The sequence below is a fragment of the Odontesthes bonariensis genome, chromosome 17 (genome assembly GCF_027942865.1).
Source record: "Odontesthes bonariensis isolate fOdoBon6 chromosome 17, fOdoBon6.hap1, whole genome shotgun sequence".
NCBI lineage: Eukaryota > Metazoa > Chordata > Actinopteri > Atheriniformes > Atherinopsidae > Odontesthes > Odontesthes bonariensis.
The window spans coordinates 11,601,383-11,624,604 of NC_134522.1; the positions used below are offsets into that span (position 1 = coordinate 11,601,383).

A 23,222-nucleotide genomic window follows, 5' to 3' on the forward strand; every position below is an offset into this window, starting at 1 on the left:
TGTGCATGCATGTTGAGAGGCAAGTTGAGTGTGTCAGAGAGGGTAAGAGAAGGTGTGTGCATGTGAAACACTCCTAGGGGCTCTGTATGTGTAGAATGATGGGAGTCAGAACAAATATATCAGCTGAAGAAAGAAGTACAGAAAGAGGAGAAAAGTTGAAGGAGGAGGTGGGCATCTTTGGGATGACAGGCCACTCGAGAATAGCGGCTGTTTGGGAAGTGGAATCAAGTTGAAAATAACAAAAAAAATACATAAAAATCCCAAAGAAAAACAGTTCAGCCAATTCTGACCGTAATTTCCTGTGATGTCAAAGTTGGCAGACAGAGGAAAAGGAATTTGAAGGAAACATTAGCGTTTGATGTGAAAAGACGGGAGGGTTGATGGAGTGGGAGAAAGAGCAAGAGAAGAAAGCTGTCCAGGGAAATAGTTTAGAGAGAAAGGGAAGAAAGGAGTATGCGTATGGGTATGTGTGAGTGTGTGTGTATAGGAAGGTGAATGTGTCAACGAGTCGGGCAGAAACCATTACCAGCGTTAGATGTTTGTTCCTTACACGCTGGGCCAACTTAATAGAAGTGAAGCATTTAAAGTCAAGTGGAAATGTGGCTGACCCGGCTCTTGTTCAGTACACACAAAAACCACAACACAGCTTTAAAAAAACCTCCGTCCTTCATGGCTTTGTGTCGCTTTAATTAAGCCCCTTTTGTTTTTTCTTTAAGATGATTTCTCAGACATTCTCTTTATTCAATAGTCAACAGGGGAAAGAAGCATAAGAATGATGCATCTGTATCGTTTAAAATGCATGTCTGTATTCCTTTCAGCTGGGCAACAGCTGTGTGCATTCCTAAACACTAAGCATTCAAAGATGGCTCCTCTGTTTTTACTCACAACATATAAAGCTGAAACCATGAACCAATGTGAAGCAGCTGTCAAGTTGCTTTTAATTTCGTTCTAAAAAATACTTGTAGCCACTCGATGAAGTAGCTTTGGTTTATTTCAAAAGGCTCAACCGCAGCAGTAGTTAGATGGAAGAGTAAGACAAATTTTTTACATAACATTTCTGTGTTTCCCAAGTCAAAGTCTCTGCTCTAAAAAAAAGGCCTGTCACAAATTATATGTAAGTTATCAATTTGTGGGGAGAATGCTTTCATATTTTGTTTTGGCATTTATGATGATAAACATATAGAAATAGAGAAATAGCTGATGAACTAGCATTTATTAAAAGCAGATGTGGTAAAAGGTCAGTCATGTTAACTTAAACATGCACAGACAGCAGCAGCAGCAACAATGGTGAAGCAAATATTCAGAATTTTTCTCCACAGGTGCTTAATTAGAGTGATAGAGATCTGGGCCAATCTGAACTGAGGGCATAACTACTGTTATAATTGTTCATGGATTACAGCACTCCAGTCATTTACATGTTATCTCCTAATAGTGTGCTGTATTCCTAATTCTTCCCCAATATACTAACAATAGAATTGAAGACAAAGAAAAAAAAGAAGTCTTGTATGGATAGAGGAAGGAATAGAATGATTCAACCTTTCCAACCTCAAGTCTATATCTATTACTTTAGTTCCATCGCCTTATGATTCTGTCATATGATACAAACCTGCTTTTGAAAGGTAAATTTTCATGATCCACATGTTAATGCAGTTTTCAAGCCACTATCACAGTCTGTCAGGCGCATTAGGCCTTTTTTAATGGCAGACATTTGAAATTGCAATAACAGAAAAAGCATGTTTTTTTTCTAACAACATTAACAGTGAATCTGTTCTCTTCCAGTTCTGTTCTGTTCAGCTTCCCAATGAGCTATTACAATGGAACATCTGGCCACTATGAGCAACGTCAGCACTCCGAAACTGATGTAGCAAAATCAAATTGATCTGTTATCGCAGACATTCAAAAATAATAAATTAGAGACAACCCCTCAGTCAAGTCGTATTGTTTTCATATAGTGGAAATATTTTTGGTTACGCCTCAGTTAACAATGATTTTATTTTTGCTTTACTTTGAATTTTACTGAATGAGAAACACAATATGATATACCTTACGTTAGCACAAAGTACTTATTTTATGTTTCCATTAAGACAAAAATCTGTAAAAGTCTTTGTGTGGCCAAAATTTGTGGGCTATCACATTTAAGGAGTTAGATGGACAATTTATAACATCAATTGAGGCTGGGGGGGGGGGAATCCTTGACAGTGTGGAGAGTGAGGACCACTTGGAAGCACTTAGGGGCCCGGGTGCTGGGGTTGTCTCTGGGGTTAATGCAGCCAGCACTGCTGGCTCTGACGGATGACTGGGAAGCCCCAATAAATCAGCCCTTCTGCCAGGAAAGATGGAGGGAGAGGAGGGATGGGGACTACAAAGGGGACCACTCCAGTCTCATCACGCCCCTCCCTTTTTGAAAGCCTCTTGAAATGACACAGGCTTGCTGTTCAAAATATACATCTTGTCATGCTGATGTATGCTTGTATGCATGCTGACATGACACTTTCTTTCCTGTGCCCCCCTCCACAACTCCAGACCTGCACTTCATGCGAATCCATGAGACGTAGTGCATTTTCACCTCACAATTAAAAAAGACATTTGGAGACCAGGGGGGATAAAGGGTGGGCAGCAAAAATAGTTGGGAGAACAGAACTGAAAGAAAGGAGGACAACGATATGGCAAGGCTAATTAATTAAGGGTTCCTCTTTGGTTGTAGAATAGATGAAGTTTCAGGATCAATTAATTAGCGAGCTAGCCTACGCACGTCAATGGCTCTAATAGCCTGCTCTCATTTGTAACTTTTATTACCCCACTGCTGTGTAGTGGCTCTCAGCCAATCAAATGCTGTGTAGAGGCTGTGGTATGTGGCTATTAACTAGAAAGGGGAAAGAAAACCTCCCCCCGATCACAGACGGATTGAAGTGATGCTATCAATCAGTGTAAAATGTGTAAAGGCTATATCTACAATATAACATAAAGGCAGAACACTCAAAAAGATATTTATGAGTAAAGTGCTTGTTCATTGAGGAAATGCAAAGCATCTCCATGATTTATAACACATATAATCTGACCTGCTGGATTATACTTGATACTAGTTATATTAGAAACCAAGCTGTCATGTCTTTCCCTCTTGCATTAGTCGTATGAGCTGAAACTTCCGTCTTTCCCCCTTTGAAAGGTGAAGTAATGTTGAAATTTAATATAATTTTGTGTTCAGTTCAGGCAAGCGGTGTAAAACGTCACAAACGGAATGTTTTGAAAGATCTAGACTTGCCGCTTTGTGTGTGCAGTGCTCTATATGCGCTTATTCACAAGATAAAAGAGTCGATAGATAAAAGTGAAGTGAAACGGAGGGAGAGAGGAAGAGGTTGAAAAGAAAGGAATGCTTTGCGTCCTTTCCGAGTTACAAAGGGATTAGTTACTGCTCTAATTGGCTCACCGAGAATCCATCTCAGTTTTCATTTAGATTAGAGATAGATTTTTACACAGGTCAAGTCTGCTCCGGCGTCTCGGCTTCTTCATTTCTACTTTAGAACGCAGAAGCGGGGAGATGTGATGCTCCATCAACATTTTAAAAAGGATCAGAGAAGGCATAGATTGGCATGATCAAGCTGTTACTGTGATTGAACCATTGAGTATTGCTTACATTCATCCAGGTGCTAGACTGGTGTCAGAAGTGAGGATGAAGATAGGGCTTCTTTACAAAGGCTATAAGAGTGATTTTTGAATTTCTCTGCAGGATGACTAATGAATATCAATGTGAACATGCTTGAAAATCAATGAAAGTCTAGACACATGCCAAAAAAAGCAAACATTTACTTATTTTGTGGGTGTTAATCTCCTGGGTCAAATTAATATGTAATATCGTCACCTTCCTAAAATAATCGCCAAAGTCATTTTGTCATCAAAGGTGTGGTCCAAAAAACGCCTAAGTCATTTATTTAATCTTAGTTTTTATGAAAAACAATAAGTGTTCTTATATGTCAAGCATCATCCTTTGATACATACTTACTGACTGAAATGATTATTTTATGCGATAAACCTGAAAAAATGACTTATGCGATTATTTTAGGAAGGTGACGATATGACTCTCAGGATTTTGTGCTGCAAAGTTGCTCCACATGATTTAAATAAAAATGAAGCAAGCACTTACAACAACAAAATCCACTATGAAATGTCGTATTTTGACAAATTCCTCCGAAACACTTAATCATAACAATGTCATATATGGTCGGTCTGATTTAAAGACCTTTGAATGTTGAATGCTGCATTTGTGGTGGTGACTTTCAGTGTTTCACAATGAAACAGCAGGTTGGCATAACTCAGATGTGTATTGTCCAGTAAACTTTACACATTTAATAAGATATCTTGTCAATACTCACTGCACCACTGGTACTAACAACAATCATTTGATGTTCATGCAGTTAACGTCGTATGTTGCAGTCACTGATTACAACCCCAGTTCCAAAAGAAGGCTAGTATACTGAGAAATGTATCAAAAACAGAATGCAGTGATTTGTGCATCTCATAATTAGATATTTTATTTTCAACAGAACATAGAAAATAGATCAAATGTCAGTAGTGTGACATTTCACTATATCATGAAAAATCTTATCTCATCGTGATTTTTATGGCAGCAAGACATGTCAATGTTGGGTCAGGGCCATGTTTACCTCTGTATAGCATTCCCTCTGCTTTTAACAGTCTGTAAACATCTGGGAACTAACAAGACTGGCTGCTGGACCTTTACGGGGAGGAATGTTGTCCCATTCTGGTCTGATATAGGATTCTAGCTGCTCAACATGATTTACTTTTCAAGTCTTTTGTTGAGACTTGTTACTGCCATCAAGACGAGGTAATATTGTTTATGAAATAGTAAAATGTGTCACTTTCAACATTTGATACACAAGAAGCTGTACACACGAGCTGATGTGAAACCACTTTGTCTGATGATTGATGAGTCGAGGCCTTGAAAGAACTAGATCGCAGCAACAAAACCCCTTCAGCATTGATATTGCCAGTGACACAACCTTGAATATCTGCAAGTTCATGCTGTTTAGAGCAAAGTACTCCTTTTTATGTCAGTGTCTTAAGTTCTGATCCTTCCTAAAGTGTCATGGACAGCGTGTGCCTACCTGCTTTTAACCCTTTTAACCCTGCTATCATCACATTGCCAGCACCTGATTCATCTGCAGCTCACTGAATATGTGTCAGTGTAGTTTACCAAAGCGGCGCCTCTACTGACAGCTTACAAGCGCGAGAGCCTCACAGAAAGGGATGTAAAATTCAAGCATAATCTCATTAACGCATGGTGACCGCTGTTGGTGGGAAAAGCGCATTTCAGCTTGAAGCCTCTCTCCTCTCCATCCCTCCGTCTCCCAGTTTAGATATAATTGACATGACTCCTACACAACTTGAAGCCTGTCATTGCAGCAAGAGGTGAAAAGGAGTGGAGCTGCCTTCTGCAGAATTGATTGATCTGAATGATGTTTTTAGGGCTGTCTTATGCTCAGTTGTGATGTTTACCTGTGTCAAGGGCGCTCTTTCTCTGGTAATGATGATTATTTTCCATCTGTCAAGACTGAATATAGTTTTCGTTAGTTTCCCCTATAAATGCCCAAAAAGGAGGAGAAATTCTTTGTAAAGACATCTTAGTTGATCAGTGATCCATTTATCAGTCTCTGATACACTCTGGAAAAACTGCCTATAACTCCCTCAATAATACCAGCTGAACCTTTTTCACTTCACCCCCCCCTCGCCCTCCTTATTCAGATCCATTTTTGACCCTTTCACTGAATCACATTTGCTTTTTCTCTGTGCTTATTTCTCAATTTCCCCTCTCTCCTCTGTCTTGCTTGGCCTCAGATTGGGGTCAGGAGTTTAGTAGGGGAAAAACATTTGGAGCCTGTGGCACGGAGCCCAGAGCCTCTCGCAAAAAAATAAAAAAGAATAAAAAAAATAAATCGCTGTTCACACACACATATTATGGAGAGCATTAACCTGCCCTGCTCTGCCTCTTCAAACTTCTCCATTATGACTCTGCCTGGAACAACAGAGCCGGTCGCAGTCAGTCGGCAATAAAACGCCTGCAACAAGCAGCTCCTTTTTTGTTTCACCAATTGATGCAGACACAAACTGAGAATTAGAGAAAGAGGGAAAAATAAAGACAGACAGACAGGGGTCAGAGAGCATCATTTGGCAGTCTTCAGAAAGAGATCCGAGATGAAAATGTGAAAAAAAAAACACATCTTTGTGTCAGTCAATTGTTATACTATCTACTCGCTTATATTCGGCGTCAGTGTGATTTGATGTTATCAAGAGGTCAGTGTGTCACAATCGCTTTCCATTTGGATATAAAAAAAACCTGCAGTGTATGAAGTGCACTGTGCTTCATACATTTAAAAATGTCAGCAATTTCACGTGCAGCCAAGATTTTTTGTTTATGCAGGTTTGGCTTCACGCTGTCGGTCCACATTCAGGCTGCTAGCATGTCATTATTCAGAGTCCTCCATATCACTCCTCCTGTCTCTCACTCCTCCAAGGGCAGCTCATTCCCAAGGTGTCAAGGGCCTCCCGATGTATGAGAAGGCGAGAGGAGAGGGAAAAAGAGAGATGAAAGAGAGGTGCAGAGAGACAGAGAGCGCCGTCACCTTGGGGAAGAGATATGAGAGCGATGGCGAGAACGATGATGCATCCCCTCTTCCTTATGTTTAATCATGAGTCTGTAGATGCTGATCTTTCTCTCCAGCGCTGCACATGTTATTATAGGACTCACATTTGTCTAGAATTCACGCGTGCTCTTGTTTTTTTTCTGTGACGCTTTGATCTTATCACCATACAGAGCTGAAGAAACCACTTGTAAACTTTATGTTATGTTAATGGCCTGCTCGAGCAGCAGCAGCACACTTTGTCATGTGACTCGTGGTCTTGTGGTCACTGAAATTTCAGTGTTCAAGACAGTGTCTAGGAATCTAATCATTTAAAGATGTTTAAATGTAGAAAATGTTTGTAAAATTCCCTCAAATCCTGCAGGAAAACCTGGGATAAATACATTTGTCTACATAACCAAAATAAAGTAGTGGGGCAGGTGAAGGATGACATCATGCAGCCACTTGTGAAAAGCTTCATGTAGCGAGCACAAGGGTGGATGTTGAACCTGTACATCATGATATAAGAGGCTTCTCTATATTAACAAAGGGAAATAAGAGTGAAAAATAGTGTGAAACTACAGCATCTGGTGGTTTGGACCAAAATAGCTATTATTACAATTTCTGCTATAAAATTGGGTTCAGCGTGAAACAAAGGTTTCTTCAAAAAGAGCCACAGAATGCAACAACCACTTAAAAGCGAAGCCAAATGTCCAATATGTGACACCATCTCTACATCAATTATTGAGAAAAACAACCTTAAGATGACATAAAGACATCTGAAGATCCACAGAGTTCTTGTGAAAATAGTAAAAATAATAATTAGAAAACATTTCTTATAATACTAAACAGACCTTTTATAAAAATGCTGTTTTTTCTGCAGACTCAAGTACTTCCAATTCATTAATAAGACGGGTCAAATGAATGGTCACCATATAATGTAATATAAGAATATGTCAGATTTAAACTGTTCACACTTATCGCACCTTTTTAACCTTGTCGAGGCTCGACAAAGCATAGTACTCTCTTGAGGGAAACATGGGGATCAAACTGCTGGCCTTCCAGTTAAAAGGCGACCCCTCTAACGGCTTAGCCCCCAGACATATTCTCATAATAGAATAGAATAGATTTGGACATTAAAATAAAACTATGTTGTTATATCCTTATATTCATCCACAAACCTACCCTGTTAGTTGTGGTTTACTTTGTCAACATCTACAAGATTTTTCAAAGGTTTTCTTCCTTTGCTGTGTTACTGTTATTTTTAATTTTACAGGCAGAATCTTTAAAGAGTGATAGGTGAGACAGTGAGAGGAGTGCAAACAGTGCAGGTCAACTGAAAATGTTACTGTTGGATTATTTAAATGCCTCAACCACTTGCGGCAAAGAAGCTTTTGTGTAAAAGATAAAAAAAAAAGGTTAGCCAACTGCCACAGTTGTCAGAGTTATATTGGTAGCAGTACACTTTTTCATTCTCTTGACTGACACATCAGTCAACACTGCCATTCCTGTCCTACCTTTTCCATTCTATGGTCCCTCACTGAAATGTCCTTTGATAATCTGCCGTTAACTTGGTTTTCTGATTTACTGAGCTACTGGGGAATGTAAATCTGAAAAAAAAAAACACCTTGTTTCATTTGTAGTCTTTTTGCAAATGTGATCATTTTAATGTAGTCAGCTTTTGAATATTCACATTTAGTCCTCCAGCAATATTAGTTAACCCAAATGACCATGAGTCTTCTAAAAAAGAAAGAGCCCGTGACTGTCAGAGGGTACATAACTAAGCCTACTGTTACATGTGCTCAATTAAGTCATTTGGAGGAATTCAAAATTCAAATTCAAATTCAAAAACACTTTATTTATCCCAGAGGGAAATTAAATGTTGATGTAGCTCAATTAAATCAAGGAGTTATTATAGATGCTGATGGCTGTGGGCAGGAAAGATTTCCTGTTGCGGTCCGTTTTGCATCCAAACTGAAGAAGCCTTTGACTGAAGAGACTCTGTTTTCCGATAACAGTCTCATGGAGAGGATGTTCAGGGTTGTCCATAATTCTCTTGATTTTATGCAAAATCCTTCTTTGCATTATTGTCTCCAGAGGTTCCACAGTCGTCCCCAGAACAGAACCAGCCTTCCTTATCAGGTTGTTGAGTCTTTTTAGGTCCCTGGTTCTGATGCTGCTGCCCCAACTGATGACGCAAGAGGAAATGACGCTCTCAACAACAGACTTGTAGAAGATCTGCAATATCTTGTTGCAAACCTTGAAGGACCTTAGCTTCCTCAAGAAGTACAGTCTGCTCTGTCCTTTCTTGTAGATTGCTTCACTGTTGTGTCTCCAGTCCAGTCTGTTGTCCACATGAACACCAAGGTATTTATATTCCTCAACCACCTCCACTTCTTCTCCCATGATGGAAACAGGGTTTGATCTGACCTTGTTTCTCCTGAAATCTACAATCATCTCCTTTGTTTTGTTAAAATTCAAGATGAGATGATTGTTCCCACACCATGCCACAAAGCGGTCCACCAGCTCTCTGTACTCAGCTTCTTGTCCATCTCTGATACACCCGACAACTGCAGAGTCATCTGAATATTTCTGTAGATGACAGGAGTCTGACTTGTACTGGAAGTCTGAAGTGTACAGAGTGAAAATGAATGGTGAGAGTACAGTCCCCTGTGGTGCTCCTGTGCTGCTGATCACCTGGTTAGACACACAATTCTTCAGTCTGACAAACTGTGGTCTGTTTGTCAGGTAGTCATTAATCCAGGTGATTGTTGAGGCCTCCACCTGAGTCTTCTGGAGTTTCAGACGAAGCAGATCAGGCAGGATTGTGTTAAATGCACTAGAGAAATAAAAGAACTTGATCCTCACAGTGCTGCCTGCTTTGTCCAGATGACAGTGGGTTTGTTGAAGCAGGTGTATGATAGCGTCTTCAACTCCAACTCCATGGCGATAAGCAAACTGCAGGGGGTCCTGATATGTGCTGGTTTGCTTACACAGGTGGGTCAACAGGAGTCTCTCCAGGACCTTCATGATGTGGGATGTCAGGGCAACAGGTCTGTAGTCATTGATGTCTGAAGGGTGAGTTTTCTTTGGTACCGGAACCAGACAGGATGTCTTCCACAACAGTGGTACCTTCTCTTGGGTCAAGCTAAGGTTGAAAAGGTGTTGCAGAATCCCACAGAGCTGCTCTGCACAGGCCTTCAGGACTCGGGGGCTGACACCATCTGGACCTGCAGCCTTGTTCCGGTTCAGTCTCTCCAACTGCCTCTTCACCTGACTTCTAGAAACAGAAAAGTGGGAGGGGGAGGCAAAGGGGACAGCAGCATCTCCTGATTGGGTTGAAGACAAACTAGTGGAAGCAGAAGAATCCATGACTGAGGTGGAGGTGGAGATGTTACAGGAAAGCGGTGAGTCAGAGGAGGGTGGGATGTCTCTTTGGCTGGGAACAGGAGGGGAGGATGGTGAGCTTGTTCCTGAACTGAACCTGTTGAAGAATGTGTTCAGCTCATTTGCTCTGTCCAGACTTCCATCCATCCGATCCTCCCTCTGTTTGAGGCCTGTGATCTTCTTCATTCCTGACCACACATATCTGATATTGTTCCTCTGCAGTTTACTCTCAAGCTTCTTTCTATACACCTCCTTGCTCTCTCAATGGTTAGAGGTATGCTCAGGTACACTTATTTGCCATCTGAAAAAGGAAAGATGTGCAACCTGCCACAAGTTCATAATTATTTCTTAACATTAAAGGATAGGAATAAATCAAATGAGTTAAATAAGACGGAAATATATTAATATTGGTACCCAGCTGCTTAACCCTTTAATGTCCCACTCTACCATTTGGTGGAGCACATTTTTCAGTTACTAAACTGTATCCTCAACCACTCAGTTTGGGTATGTAATATTTAAGGAAAGTCCATTACACAATGACTTTTTCATAATTGTGATACTTTTACCAAGTTTCTGTAATGCATACTCTAAATTATTAGTATTTATATAAAGTGTAGACATGTATGATATGTTATAAAACTGTGCCACACATCCGTACAACATACTAATGACATGGTATAGTGTACACTGTGATTATAACTATTTTCTGATTTATTTACTCCACATTTTTGCTGTTGCATTCTATACCAGCAGAACTAATGCATAATGTTGAATATATTTTAATAAGGTGAACTGATTTTTTTTGTATTTTCATTTACATATTATCTTCTATGAGCTGCCTCATCACCCAGCTTATTGACAGTTTCAGCCGTGGATCAGTAGCATACTGAAAAAGTGTTTCTAGTATTCATACAAATTGTTCAAATTGTGTAACTTTTCTAGCCTAAAACAGCACATTGCATGCCAGTACTTAAGCATTTATATGTAGTTAGAGACATTGCTAAAATGTATCACTTCCAGCTGCCAGTAATTTTGCTGTCCTGGTCCTCTAATGGTACTTGATCAATCATTTGCTGATTCTGAGGAGTAGCATACTATCTACCTGTCTGTCTCCGCCTCATGATTCCTGCTTTCCTCATGTTTCTTTATTTACACATGTTTCTTTCTTGTGTGAGAGAAAAATCAATTGTTGCCGTCCTTGCCATTTTACAGCATCCCTATCCATCCTCTTAAGTTCATCCTCCTCTCTATCCTTTTCGTTTGCACTTGTCTGTTTTCCCCTTTACTTTCCACATATCTCTCTGTCTGCATCATTGTCTTTATCTGTCTCTCTGTCTTTATCATGTGAAACATCACTTTATCTTCCCCTTTAAGTAGCTCAGTGAGTGACACCCGTCCTCTATCTCCCTTCTGCTTATCTCTCCATCTGTCTCTCTCAACATCTTCCTTACTGCTCCATCATGTTGTTTTATGTTATTTGTCTTCTGTTTTCAGTCTTTCTTAGTTCAGCAGACTTCCTATTTCTCATAACTGTTTTCTTTTTTAAAGCTGCAACTATTTACTGGGACCAACTTTACACAGCAGCACGTGAATACTGATGTGTGCGTCAGTCAGGCCTGTCAGTGTGTGCATGTGAGTGCGTTTAAGGGGTCGGGGTGGTGGCACTGCTTAGCGCTTCGGTTGGCTGAACCCATCTGTCACTCAAAACTGGGCACCCTCTGGTCCCGGTCATCAGCCAGGCGTATCGGTACTTTGACAGAATTATGAAGATTCCTGTCTATTGCTCATTGGCCCAATTGAATTACAAGCAGTGCCTTGTTCCGTGCAAGGTTTTTAAACGGCTGATTTAAGGCACTCACACATGTGCACGCACCCACACATTCACCACCACCTTGAATGAAGCTATAGCCTGGCTATTTATTTCCAGCGTTTGCTGAGCAGGAAGTCATTGCTTGCCTTTTCATACGACTCTTGTTTTGATAGATTTTTGATTGAGTTATTCTCGATGTTTGTGTTTGTGTCGTTGTATCTTAATATGCCACCAAGGCTTTTGTTTTCATCACACTGTTTCTGCAGTTTATGGTGAATTATTTGCTTCACAGGATGTCTATTCTGCGTCATTTCTCCCTACAGCACTTCACATCTGTTGTCATTTCATTACAGACATTTATTTGACACTGTGCGCCTGCCAAGACACTCTGGATAAATCATGCTGTTATTTAGTCTGCCTCCACACACCTGACTGAAAGAAAAAGGCAGAAAATGGTCTTATTTTCTCCTTCCAGCAGTTAGTTTTATTGATGTAACCTGCAGCACAGCAAGTCTGTTTATCACTGAGCATATTCTCAGTCAAAGAGCATCAGGTTTCATTGAGTTGGTGTGTACACAGCAGGTACAGTACATTCATGCAGTCTGCCCCAGCGATCAAACAGAAGCTGCATTTGAATAACTCTTTCTTCTCTCCCAAAACCACTTTGACAAGTTGCTACTTGTTAGACCTCCAGTCTGCCCGCTGTCTCTGTGCTTATTTGACTGAATCACTGGCTGATGTTATTTGTTTCTCGTTTTACATTTGTCTAGCTCACTTAATTTCCCAGCTTGCATATTTGTCACTCACTCCTCTTGAAAACAGTCAAAACAGACGCGGTGCAGATGCTCCAGTTTATCTTACAGTTTATCTACTGAAATTAGTTGTTGTACTTTGAAAAGCATCTAGATCCGAGAGCTCTACATTTAAAATAACCACACTGACCATTATAAACAAGGGCTCAGTGACATAATAGTATTACAGTACTATAGTTAATGGGTGACCAGTAAATTAAGGGGATGACCACTTTTTCCTCATGTATAACCCAGTGCTTGTTCCCCTTCAAATAGCTTCAGTGGTTTTGCCTTTGTTTGTTGTTGTATAAGAGGATGATGGATTATGTATTCTGAAAATTTAAAGTAAATGCACTTTATTCACTGTCTTGTGTTCATCGTCCCATGTGGATGAAAAAGCTGAAAAGGATTAACTTCTTCTTGTGTGTTCATTGGTTTTATCACCTTCACATATATTGTGAACATCATACAGTGTATTATCAGGAGGAATCCAAATGTGATGAGAGCCAGACCAGTCAACATGCAGATGGTTTAGAAAAACATTATCAACTATATCTTCTTGTCACAGAATAGTTTAGAACTGACTAAATTAGAGCTATCACGATATTGATCTTCACAACACGGTTATTGTCACAAAAAAAGCATTCATAATATTATATTATCATAGTATCAGTAGAAAACTTGAAAAAATATGTTACTATCAACTTGTTAATCTCTATTTTTTACATTTTTTGGCTCTTTTTTTCAGTTATTGAATTTCACTAAGAAAAATACAAAGACATTTTGATTTTATTGGCTGAGATCAAATATCAAAATCAAATCAAATCAAATTTATTTGTATAGCACATTTCATGTACAAACAATTCAAAGTGCTTTACATAAAATAAAAGCATTGCAGCAGGGAGTGGAAGAAGCATTCAAATACATAAAAGAATATAAAGAGAAACAAATAAAATAATTTAAATGAATTCAAAAACAAGCAACAGTCTAGATAAGTCTAGATAAGTCTAGTGATATTTATCATTAGTCTATTGATAACAACACAATAATATTATTTCACTCTGTCTATACCAGTATATTGTGACATCCTTAGACAAAATCAACCATTGTTCCTCATTGCTCATTGCTAGAAAAGAAATCATTAACACCAACTTGTTCAGCATTTCAAATAGACCTTTTTCCACGCCGGACATTTTGACCTGTCACAGCAGGAGAAGGTGTTACAGTACTGATTACATTAATATTGGCTTTGTTCCATTTAAGGGTACCAGTAAGGTATGCCACTGAGCCAACATGCACAATAAACCCCCCAGGAACAGTAAATGTATGCAGCCACTATTACTGCTACTAATGACATGTGTGCTTTTTATGCTATGACATACTAAAATGAAACGTGGTAGAGGTCTGTGGTAATCGGTCTAATATGCATCTGGTGGATTTGCACCTCAGTGGCCCCAAATTGAATGAGTTATTGAATTATGCAAACTCCAGGATACAATTAGCTTGGCGCACAATTTTACCCATACCGTCTTTTTTTTACTTAAAGAGTAAAGGGAGCCAACAGCTGTGACTTTGGTGCGTTCAAACCTTCTCATTCGAGCCTGTTTGCTATCCGTGTCCCAGGTGTATTTTCTATATATAACATCTCAGCAACTCAAACTGGCATTTCTAAAGTCAACAAAGTCTAGTTTATGATGTATCAATTCGATTTTTTTATGCTAAATATGACACAAAGATTTTATTTAACCTTTTATGTGAGCATGTGTAATTATTATTTTTTTTTCTGTGTCTCTGCTTGTGCCAATCTATTCATCTGTCTATATGTTACAACTCTCCCATTTCCATCTGTCTGTCTGTTCATGTATTTGTCTGAGGACCCAGACAAATACTTGACAAAACCCACCCACGGTTGTCAGGTCTCAATCTCCATGGCGACCTAATCCGCATCAATCCCAGAACAGTGGTGTTCCAGTTGAGACCCAGTGTGTTACACCAGACTGTCATCACTGATCTCTGGATTGTGTTGCTGCAGTTTTATCGGAGTGGATTTGATTAACATCTTATGGTGTGTGTGTGTGTGTGTAAGAGATAGAGAATTAGCATTAGATTCTCTTTCTTACTTCAGTAAATCCTTTCACAGAGACAACTTGCATTCATTTAAGTGTTTTATAGAATCAAATACTATGTTGGTAACTGTGTGGGTGTGTGTGTGTGCGCGCACGTTTGGCTGGTTGTAATGAATCCAGTAGTGCTGTTGGCATGAGCAAGGCCATCCTATTAACCTCTCTGCCAGCTAGACTGATCTCACCCTGACTGTCCGTCTCATCGGCCTAATGACACACTCTCTTACTCAAAGCACAACACACACAGACTCACACACAAACCTGTCCTTTCTAATCAAATTTCCATTGAAGTAAAAAGTATTCAACTCTGTCCAATCATCTCTATTCAGAGTCAAAAAGCTTCTGCCAGTTTAGAGAGAATATTTCTTTTCTTACCACCCACTCAAAGGAAGGTACTCTTCAAAACTGTTTGAAACGTATCAATCTCCACTGGTACTCTGCAACCAGATCAGATTTCACTGTATTCCACACCAGCCATGAGTTTCATCATGCCTTTTATGTGTGGGTGTTTTGTCTCATAACTGTCACAGTAAAGCTTCAGCTCTGGCTGTGCACTCTTAACTGACAAGGCTGTTGTGCGGTAGTTATATCAAGTCAGAGGCCCTCATAACACTATCATTTCAGATATAAATCACACTGAGTTTGAGATTTTTACTTTGCCAAGGAAGATTTAAGGGGGTATATATAAAGTTTAGGACCCCGGTCAAAAGCTGGAAGTGGCCCACAAGCTTGACAAACGCCCCAAATTACAGCCTGTATGTACGTTTCATGAGTTTGTGGCAGCACTTTCACTGAATAAAAAAGCGACATGACATGATGGGGAGGGAGAGAAAAAAAGAAATGTGTTGTTGTATTGCCTCACCAAAGGTCGTAAATGTTGTTTAATAATCTGTACTTTGCTTTTGTGTGAGTGTGTATGTGTGTATGTGTGTAGCAGTTTCTGGGTGAGGAAGAAAACCCCAGCATCCATAGGAAATCCTCACAGGCAGTGAGGAGCACCTGGCGCTGTCTGTAGTCATAACAAATGACAAGCAGGGATTAAGACTACATTTGTATTTGTGCCAGCTTGTTACACACACTCCCTCTTTGCATTCTCTCTTATTACCACTTTGTAATGCAGCATTGCCACTTGGCATGACTTGGTCCTCATGAGTTAGTTTTTTAAGTGCACTGCCTTGGAATGCTTCAGCTCATCCATGTGTCCCTCATTAAGGTTACAGCCAGGGACTGGTCTGCAATAATATCCAGCACACCTCGTCCCATCTGTGAGCTGACCTAGACAAAGATAATGTAGAGAGGAGGTTGCATTTGGCAAGTAAAAGGACATAAAGTTCAGCATATTCTGCAATGTGAGTTCATTAAGCAGAGAACTGCTGGGGGACGGATGGCGACCTGCTCTCAGCTAAATTAAGAACCTCTAGCTGAGGGACAATCTTACAAGTTCGAAAATGTTTCTGGGATCATTTCTGAGTGAGATGCTTTTGCTTTCATTCTCACACCAAGATCAATCATCTAGCAATTATTGCATTGTATCACATGCCACATAATGTCGTACTTATTGAACCTGCCATACTCTCTGCATTGCTTTTAATTGAAAGTGAAACTCTTACAACAATGACCTTAATACTGTACCTCCCAACTAATCATTGTGCTATTGATTGCTTCAGCAGGTGGCGCCGTATGGCCAGCAGGCAATGGGGGGCTACAGTCAGCAGCAGCAGCAGGGGGGACAGCAGGGAACTCCTCCGTACTTCAGCCCCCCTCAGCAGACCCCTCCAGGCCCAAACCAGAGTCCCTACCTGCAGCCTCGACCACCACCACAACAGGTATTGGCACACACAGACCAGACCAGGATACAGTATATGCTGCTGTTTCCTGTGAGGGAAACTGGACAAAATGTTTACCATAAACTCAGTAAATGATAATGAGTACACCAGTTAGATGTCTGTGTGGGACTATCCAGTATGCCAAGTCAATTGGCATTACTCCTTCACTCCTGATATGACATTACTTCTATTCATGTGGACAGCCTACGTCTAAATGCAACTACATGTCAAAACCTAAACTTAACCAATACACATTTTACACCTGACCCTAACCAGGACCTCAGAAATCATGTTTTGGATTATTAGGACCAGGCTTCGATGCCTATGTGGACCACTGGTCCTGACAGGGTTAAAACAAGGTAACCAAAAAGACTGTACACTCTAACGAAACAATAAATTTCACTGCAGTACATTATCACAGATGGGCCAGTCATAATCCACATACATAATGAAAATTTATTTTGCTAAAATTCTCTGAACAACAAAGGGTCTGGACTGCAGATATGGATTGAGACGTGTCCTGCCAAGTTTCAGCGAGCTGTTCTGTAAAAGCTTTCCATGAGAAAGCTGGGATTCAAGCGTTTTTTTTTTCTTTTTTTTCTTCGTTGAGTGAAGGTTGCCCATATGTTTTCCATCCACTCTGCAGCCAGAGGGATCTATCCGCCTGCATAGAGTGACTCTGGCTCATAGCCCTGTGCTGGATCATTACTGAGCAGAACAAAACGGAACAAGAGACAGAACAGGACCAGACGGGGGATTGCAACAAAACTGAACAGGAAAGGATAGATCAGATAGAACATGGCGGAAAGCAAAAGCTGGGATAAATATAAACAGAACTGGTCAGATGAGGAGAGTAGGGGTTCCTGTAGGCCTGCATGCAAGATCAGTATCATGGCTAGTAAAGTTTTTTTTAAGTTGATCGGTATTGTATAAACAAATGTACTGCAGCGTAAGGCAGTGGAGTAAAGTAGCAACGTAAAACTGCTTACAGTAAATCTATCCTGAACTTAAGTATAGCTTTTGACTTACTGTAGCAATTGAAAGGAATTTAAAGTTGCGTGCAAGCTCATATTTCTGTTCCTTCTATACTCCACAGCAATTACTGGAAATGACCATTTACATTTAATTTAAATTTGACATTGATTTGAATACGCAAGATTATGTAAAGCGTTAATAGTAACTAGGGCTGCTTTTTTAATCACCATTGATGGCAGATTGATCAGAAATTTGTTTCATATCGAAATCAGTGGAGATGTGTGCACAAATAAAATAATTTATTTACTAATATTAACGAAGAAGACTTTCTGTTTCAAAAGGTGGTCTTGAGGGTAATTGGGGTGATAGTTGTTTCGGGAAGCCAGTTTGACTGATTCGAGGCTGGAGGCATGCAAAGCACAACCTGGCTGCAGCTCAGAAATGCATCTCAACAGAGGGGATTAGATGGGCCCAGGTTCCATATAACTGCTGTCTAAATGTTGTACAAGTGGAAATCTGCTGTTGGAAGTTAAGTCTCTGACCCTCCTTGCTGCTGCAGATTTGGTTACAACAGTAAAGAGTTATCAGCTGCGAGAGTGTCTACTGTAAATAAACACCACTGGAGAACCATGTTTAATTTACAATCTGTTAACATGTTGTTTTTATACAGAGAAGTGCTGACCGTAGTCTATTGCATATTGCAAGGACTCACACTGTTGGTGTTAGAAGTGTGCTTGGCTTGCATGAGATATCTTTGGTTAAACTCACTGATTAAAAAAAGCGTGGAGTGAATTCTTCATCAAGATTGGTATTGTGGTTGGCAAATAATACTGTAGCACATTACCACTTTCCACTGAAATGGACAGTGGATGAGGAAATTACACAAAAAAAGAAACCCACACATTTTCTTGGAGACATCTCTGAGTGAAAAACAAAGTGCTGTTAGAGGTATTGGTGGATCACTCGTTCCTTGTGTTGTGAAAAAGAAAACATGTATTTATCTCCTTTTTTTTAGATTTGGATGACTTTTAAGTTGATAATGCATAATTTTAACACTGCAAAAAAGTCAGAAAATACAAAGAAACAAACCCAGGGGTCCTTTAAACTATTTGATATTTTAAGATATCCAATTGAAAGAAGGACCTTACTTGTATTTTTGCTTTTAAAATATAATCCTGATAAAGAGCAGCCAGCCCTTGAGGGTTGACATATTTATATTTATATAGACAAATCTTAAGTCCAGGACTGGCGTGGACAGAACCCTAACCCTAATGCAATAAGAAAACCACAACACAAATTAAGATATTCTATGTGAGATGTGCTACTTTGCCTCTGTAAAGGTCCATTTTGCAATCTTTTATTTTCCTAGCAGATCTATGCAGTATGGGTAGCATTTAAAATAATATTTTCAAATATCAAATATCCTTAATTTAAAATCTGCAAAAGCTGACTCCATTTGGCAATGGTTGAGTCACCTCTACCACGGTAGCTCTACTGTGATTTACTGAGATTTAGTTAAACTATCTATTAGACAAACCTAAATGTTTAGCACTCTCAGACATATAGCCAAGCAAAAAACTGCCGTAAGCACAAAATCAGGTTGTCAAAAAAAAAAAAGAAAGATGGTCAGTCTTAGCATAGCAATTTCCATGCTGTTTCAGCCAAAGTGGCTTTTTTCTCTCTCTGAAAAAGCCCTTCCTCTTGTTTCCTCACTTTATCATGCTCACACACACAGACTGTGCAGCCTACTGAGCAAACATTATTCACTCTAACAAGGAGAGGCTGAGATCCATGGCCACATTGACATTTTGTGACAGTAATGGTGTGTTGTCATCATCGCTGATGATGTGGCAGCAATTGACCCATGCTGACATTTATAAACCAGGTAGTCATTCCCGAGCACTCTGATTGGCCAAATACTTGTTTCACCTGAGCTGATAGGTTCCAGATTGGTTGCTATGCCAACCTCTGTGGTGACCGGGGAGCTAGTTTTCCACTATTTCTCTCTGTAATGCATACACACTTCTTTAAGGTAAAATGTTTCAACCAACCTGCTCAATTGTTAAAGCCACATAAAAGCCCCAACGCCTTCAGCAGCCTCTGCGTCAATGTTGCGTCCTGCTGTCTTTACCTATAATCAAGAAATGTGTTATAGCTATATGACATTTTATACCTCACCAACACAGCAGGCAATATGCAGACTCCTCCTGCTGTTTATATGTCACATTGTAGACTCTTTCAATAGGTAATTATTTCCTGTCTCCTATACTTTCACATTTGCATTACATTTTAATAATCAAGCTTATTGTAGGAAATGAGCTCTAACAGGAAATGAACGAGTCCAGCTAAAGGACCAACTGACCAACTAGCAGTCAAATTCATATGAAACATTACAGACCTCAAATGCTGAAATATATAATTCCTATCAGTACAGATTCTTTGAGACAGAGGTGGGGTTCATGTGCTTTTCATTCATCAATACCAGTTCCGTTTTGTGTGTAAAGTCCAGGTTCAGGCTCCCACATTAATTCAGAAGTAATTACTGAAAATATATATTATTGATCATTAAAAACCATGACATTTTACACATGACAAAAACAAGCCTGTGCGGTGGCATTAAGACAAAGTTAATTGTTCATTGATTGAGTGTGAGAGGAATTTAGTGACGGAAATAAGCACAAGAAAATATCAGAATGAGTTTAGATAACAAAGAAACCCGTCCCCTGTCTTTGATTTTGGATCCAAGATGTAAACATGTTTTGAAATTGAACGTACACAGTGCAGCTGGCCAAGATTAGAAAAAGATTTTGGTATGCTTTGAGCCTCCATGCTGTATTACTTTCATTTTTCTGTTCTAAGCGAGTGTGTTCCTCTCTATCAGTTTTTGTATGTGTGTTCGCTTGTGTCTGTGTGTACAATAATCAGGCGAGTGTGCTGCAGCAATTCCGAGCTGTGAAAAGGTCAAACAGTGACCTTTGTCTGTGATTCTAGGCTAAAATGAGACATGATGTGAGCCACAAAGAATGGATTACATGCACACATACACACAATTCCAAACGTAAGTCAGATTAGGATGTCGTTGGGGTTTTGCCCCCTGTTTTTTGACCCTGCATTACTCTGAGATATCCAAGCTGAAAAGTTCTTTATTTTGCTCTTCCGGCACTCTCAGCAGTTCCTTCTCTCCTACTCCACTCCCATTAACCCTAGCCAGAGGACATCCTCCTGTTGATGGAACCAATCCAGCTGCCTTTGACACAGAATTTGCTCTCCAACCGAACGCTATTAGCTGGTTTTGTAACAAATTGCAGTGAAAATGCTGCCTTTCTTCGAGACTATTGCACTGCCGTGACCTCATCTGATTGCATGGAGCAAAGCAAGCTAAATAGACATTTCTTAGACATCAAGGCTCATGGTGAAAATAAAAATATATATAGCATCACGTCTGAGAAGAAGCTATTAAAATATGTGGGTGGTTTGCTGGTGGGATTTAAATTCCTTGTGTTTGAGAGAACTAGATATTTTTAAACTGATGATTGAGAAACAGTCTGCCATGTTGTTACATTCAAATAACTGGCTGTTGATGATCGTCGTAGTTAAAAATGTAATTAAAACTATTTATCCTGTGGAAAAAAAATAACATAACTCTTTTCTCAGACCCTGTAAATATTTTGACCCTTTTGGTGTGATCCAAATCACTTAAAATGAGAACAAAAATGTCCTCTCTCTCTTTAAATTGCCACATCTCACTCGAGCAGATGAAGTGCATTATATTGTGTTACTGTTTAATACATTCTACCTCATAAAAGTGGAAATGAGAGCGCTATAATTTAAAGAATTTGGAGATAATGTTTTATGGCATGTTTGCTTTACAGGGTGGTGTGAGTGTGACAGGATAGATGTTGGAGAGAGAAAGGAGGTGAAATGCAACATTGGCCTACTGCCAAACTTAAACTCATAATAATATGAGAACACGGTTCTGGCTTTGATCAGATTTTCTGTGGATCACACACCATTTCATTTTCACTGAGAAACAGTGTGCTTAATTGATGTTTACAGAGTAATAACATTTAACAGGATATAGCTGTGCCTTGTTGTAGTATTAATTCGACTGTATGTTGGATATACCCTGAACTGTATTTGGGTGAGTGTTAGAGTTGTCAGAAATTGACTACTAGTCTTTAAAAAAGTAAGTCAATCCTTGAGAGATTCACTCCCCATACTAAACTACCTATACACTCTCCTGTGTGAAACTGATCCCAATTGCTCTATTGACTTTTACTATTTCCTCTTCCTGTCTGAGAGTAGGCTCGGGGGACTGGTGCTTTGGCATAGATGAACTCTCAGCTGATTGGAGGAGACACGCTCACTTTACAGGGACCTGCATGGATGGAAGCTTATTCACTGAGCTTAGATGCTGCTCAGCGATACTCTTAAACACAACATACACACTTCCAACAGGATATACGTAGCTGACAAGAAGAAAAAAAAATGGCTGCTCAGATCAAGCTTTAAATAACATGTAAGTTTTCAGTCAGTTTAATCTTTTGCCGCAACGCTTTGCGAAGGACACGTCTCCGAAATAGTAGCAGATAGGAGATTCTGTATGTGAATATAAAATACTGATGCAATAAGTTTCTACACACATGAATTGTCTCGCGTGATGGAAATCAGTTTGACAAAACACTTCCCCATGCTACAAGGACTGTTTGGGAGATTTAACTTTTATCGTGTGATCTTCCTCAGCTGATCTTTGCCTGGTTGTTAAGAAACCGTAGACATCTATAAATGTTCTTTTTTTAAATCGTGTTACGCCTTTTCATTGACAGTGAATCAAAAGTTAAGATTGAAAATCTGCCTTGATGTAAACTGACTTTTGTTAATTTTCTGATTTCATTCATGCTACTCTTTATATGCTCGAAAATGTGAAATTACTGTTATTATTTTTCAAGCTCAACCACTGGTAAACGCTCAGTAAAAACTGTAGGATGGTCCATCAGTTGGGTTCTATAATGTTCATTACTTCCAGTGTTATTTCCTATTTCCTGTCTGTCACCTCTCAGCCCCCAACCGGCTGCAGCAGCAGGCCCTTTCCCTCACCCTCTGCCACCCCCGCTTTTAATCACACCAGGTTAATTAAAAGGCCATGGTGCCTTTCTGCGCCTGCCCTTCTGGCTTTATTACCCCCTCGTCGTATACTTGCTCTGCTGCCTCAGCCGCCCTGGCCGTCCCTCCTCACGCACACACTTTCAATCACACGGAAATGGAAGCTCACCTTGGTGATGGCGAGGAGGTTGAGGGGATGAAATGGAGGAAATGAGAGACAGGAAGGACAGTGTGTGTGTGAGGGGACAGTCAATAGGACTTGGTGAGAGTTGAGGCGCAGGTGTGTGTGGGTGTGTGGGTGGAGCACCCAAAGTTCAATGTCATTAATTGGTCAGCATTTGAATATTAAGTGAAGAAGTCTGTTAATTAACGGGATAATAAAAGTGCTGCTGGCTGGAAGGGGGTGGACAGGGGGAGGGAGGGGGTGAGGGAGGAGAGGCTGTGGAAACCGAGGGCATATGGCGAGATAGTGAGGAGGAGGCAGAGGCTGGGTGCGAGGTGATAAGAGGGAGAGAGACGTTCGTGGGTAAAGGTCTGGCAGTGGTAATTTGCGGAGAGCCGCGTTAATTGTC

General features: G+C 40.0%; 1 protein-coding gene across 6 annotated transcripts in view; it reads left to right on the forward strand.

Moving 5' to 3' along the window:
- The window catches only part of LOC142366574 (AT-rich interactive domain-containing protein 1B-like), a 171,635-nt gene that overhangs the window by 27,423 nt on the left and 120,990 nt on the right, over nucleotides 1–23,222 (forward strand). For 5 of the 6 annotated variants that reach the window (XM_075448511.1, XM_075448508.1, XM_075448509.1 and 2 more), the window contains one exon: nucleotides 16,414–16,572. In XM_075448511.1, the coding sequence (XP_075304626.1) occupies nucleotides 16,414–16,572 (159 nt within the window). The remainder of the gene's footprint in view (nucleotides 1–16,413; nucleotides 16,573–23,222) is intronic. The other variant, XM_075448510.1, reaches the window with a different exon arrangement.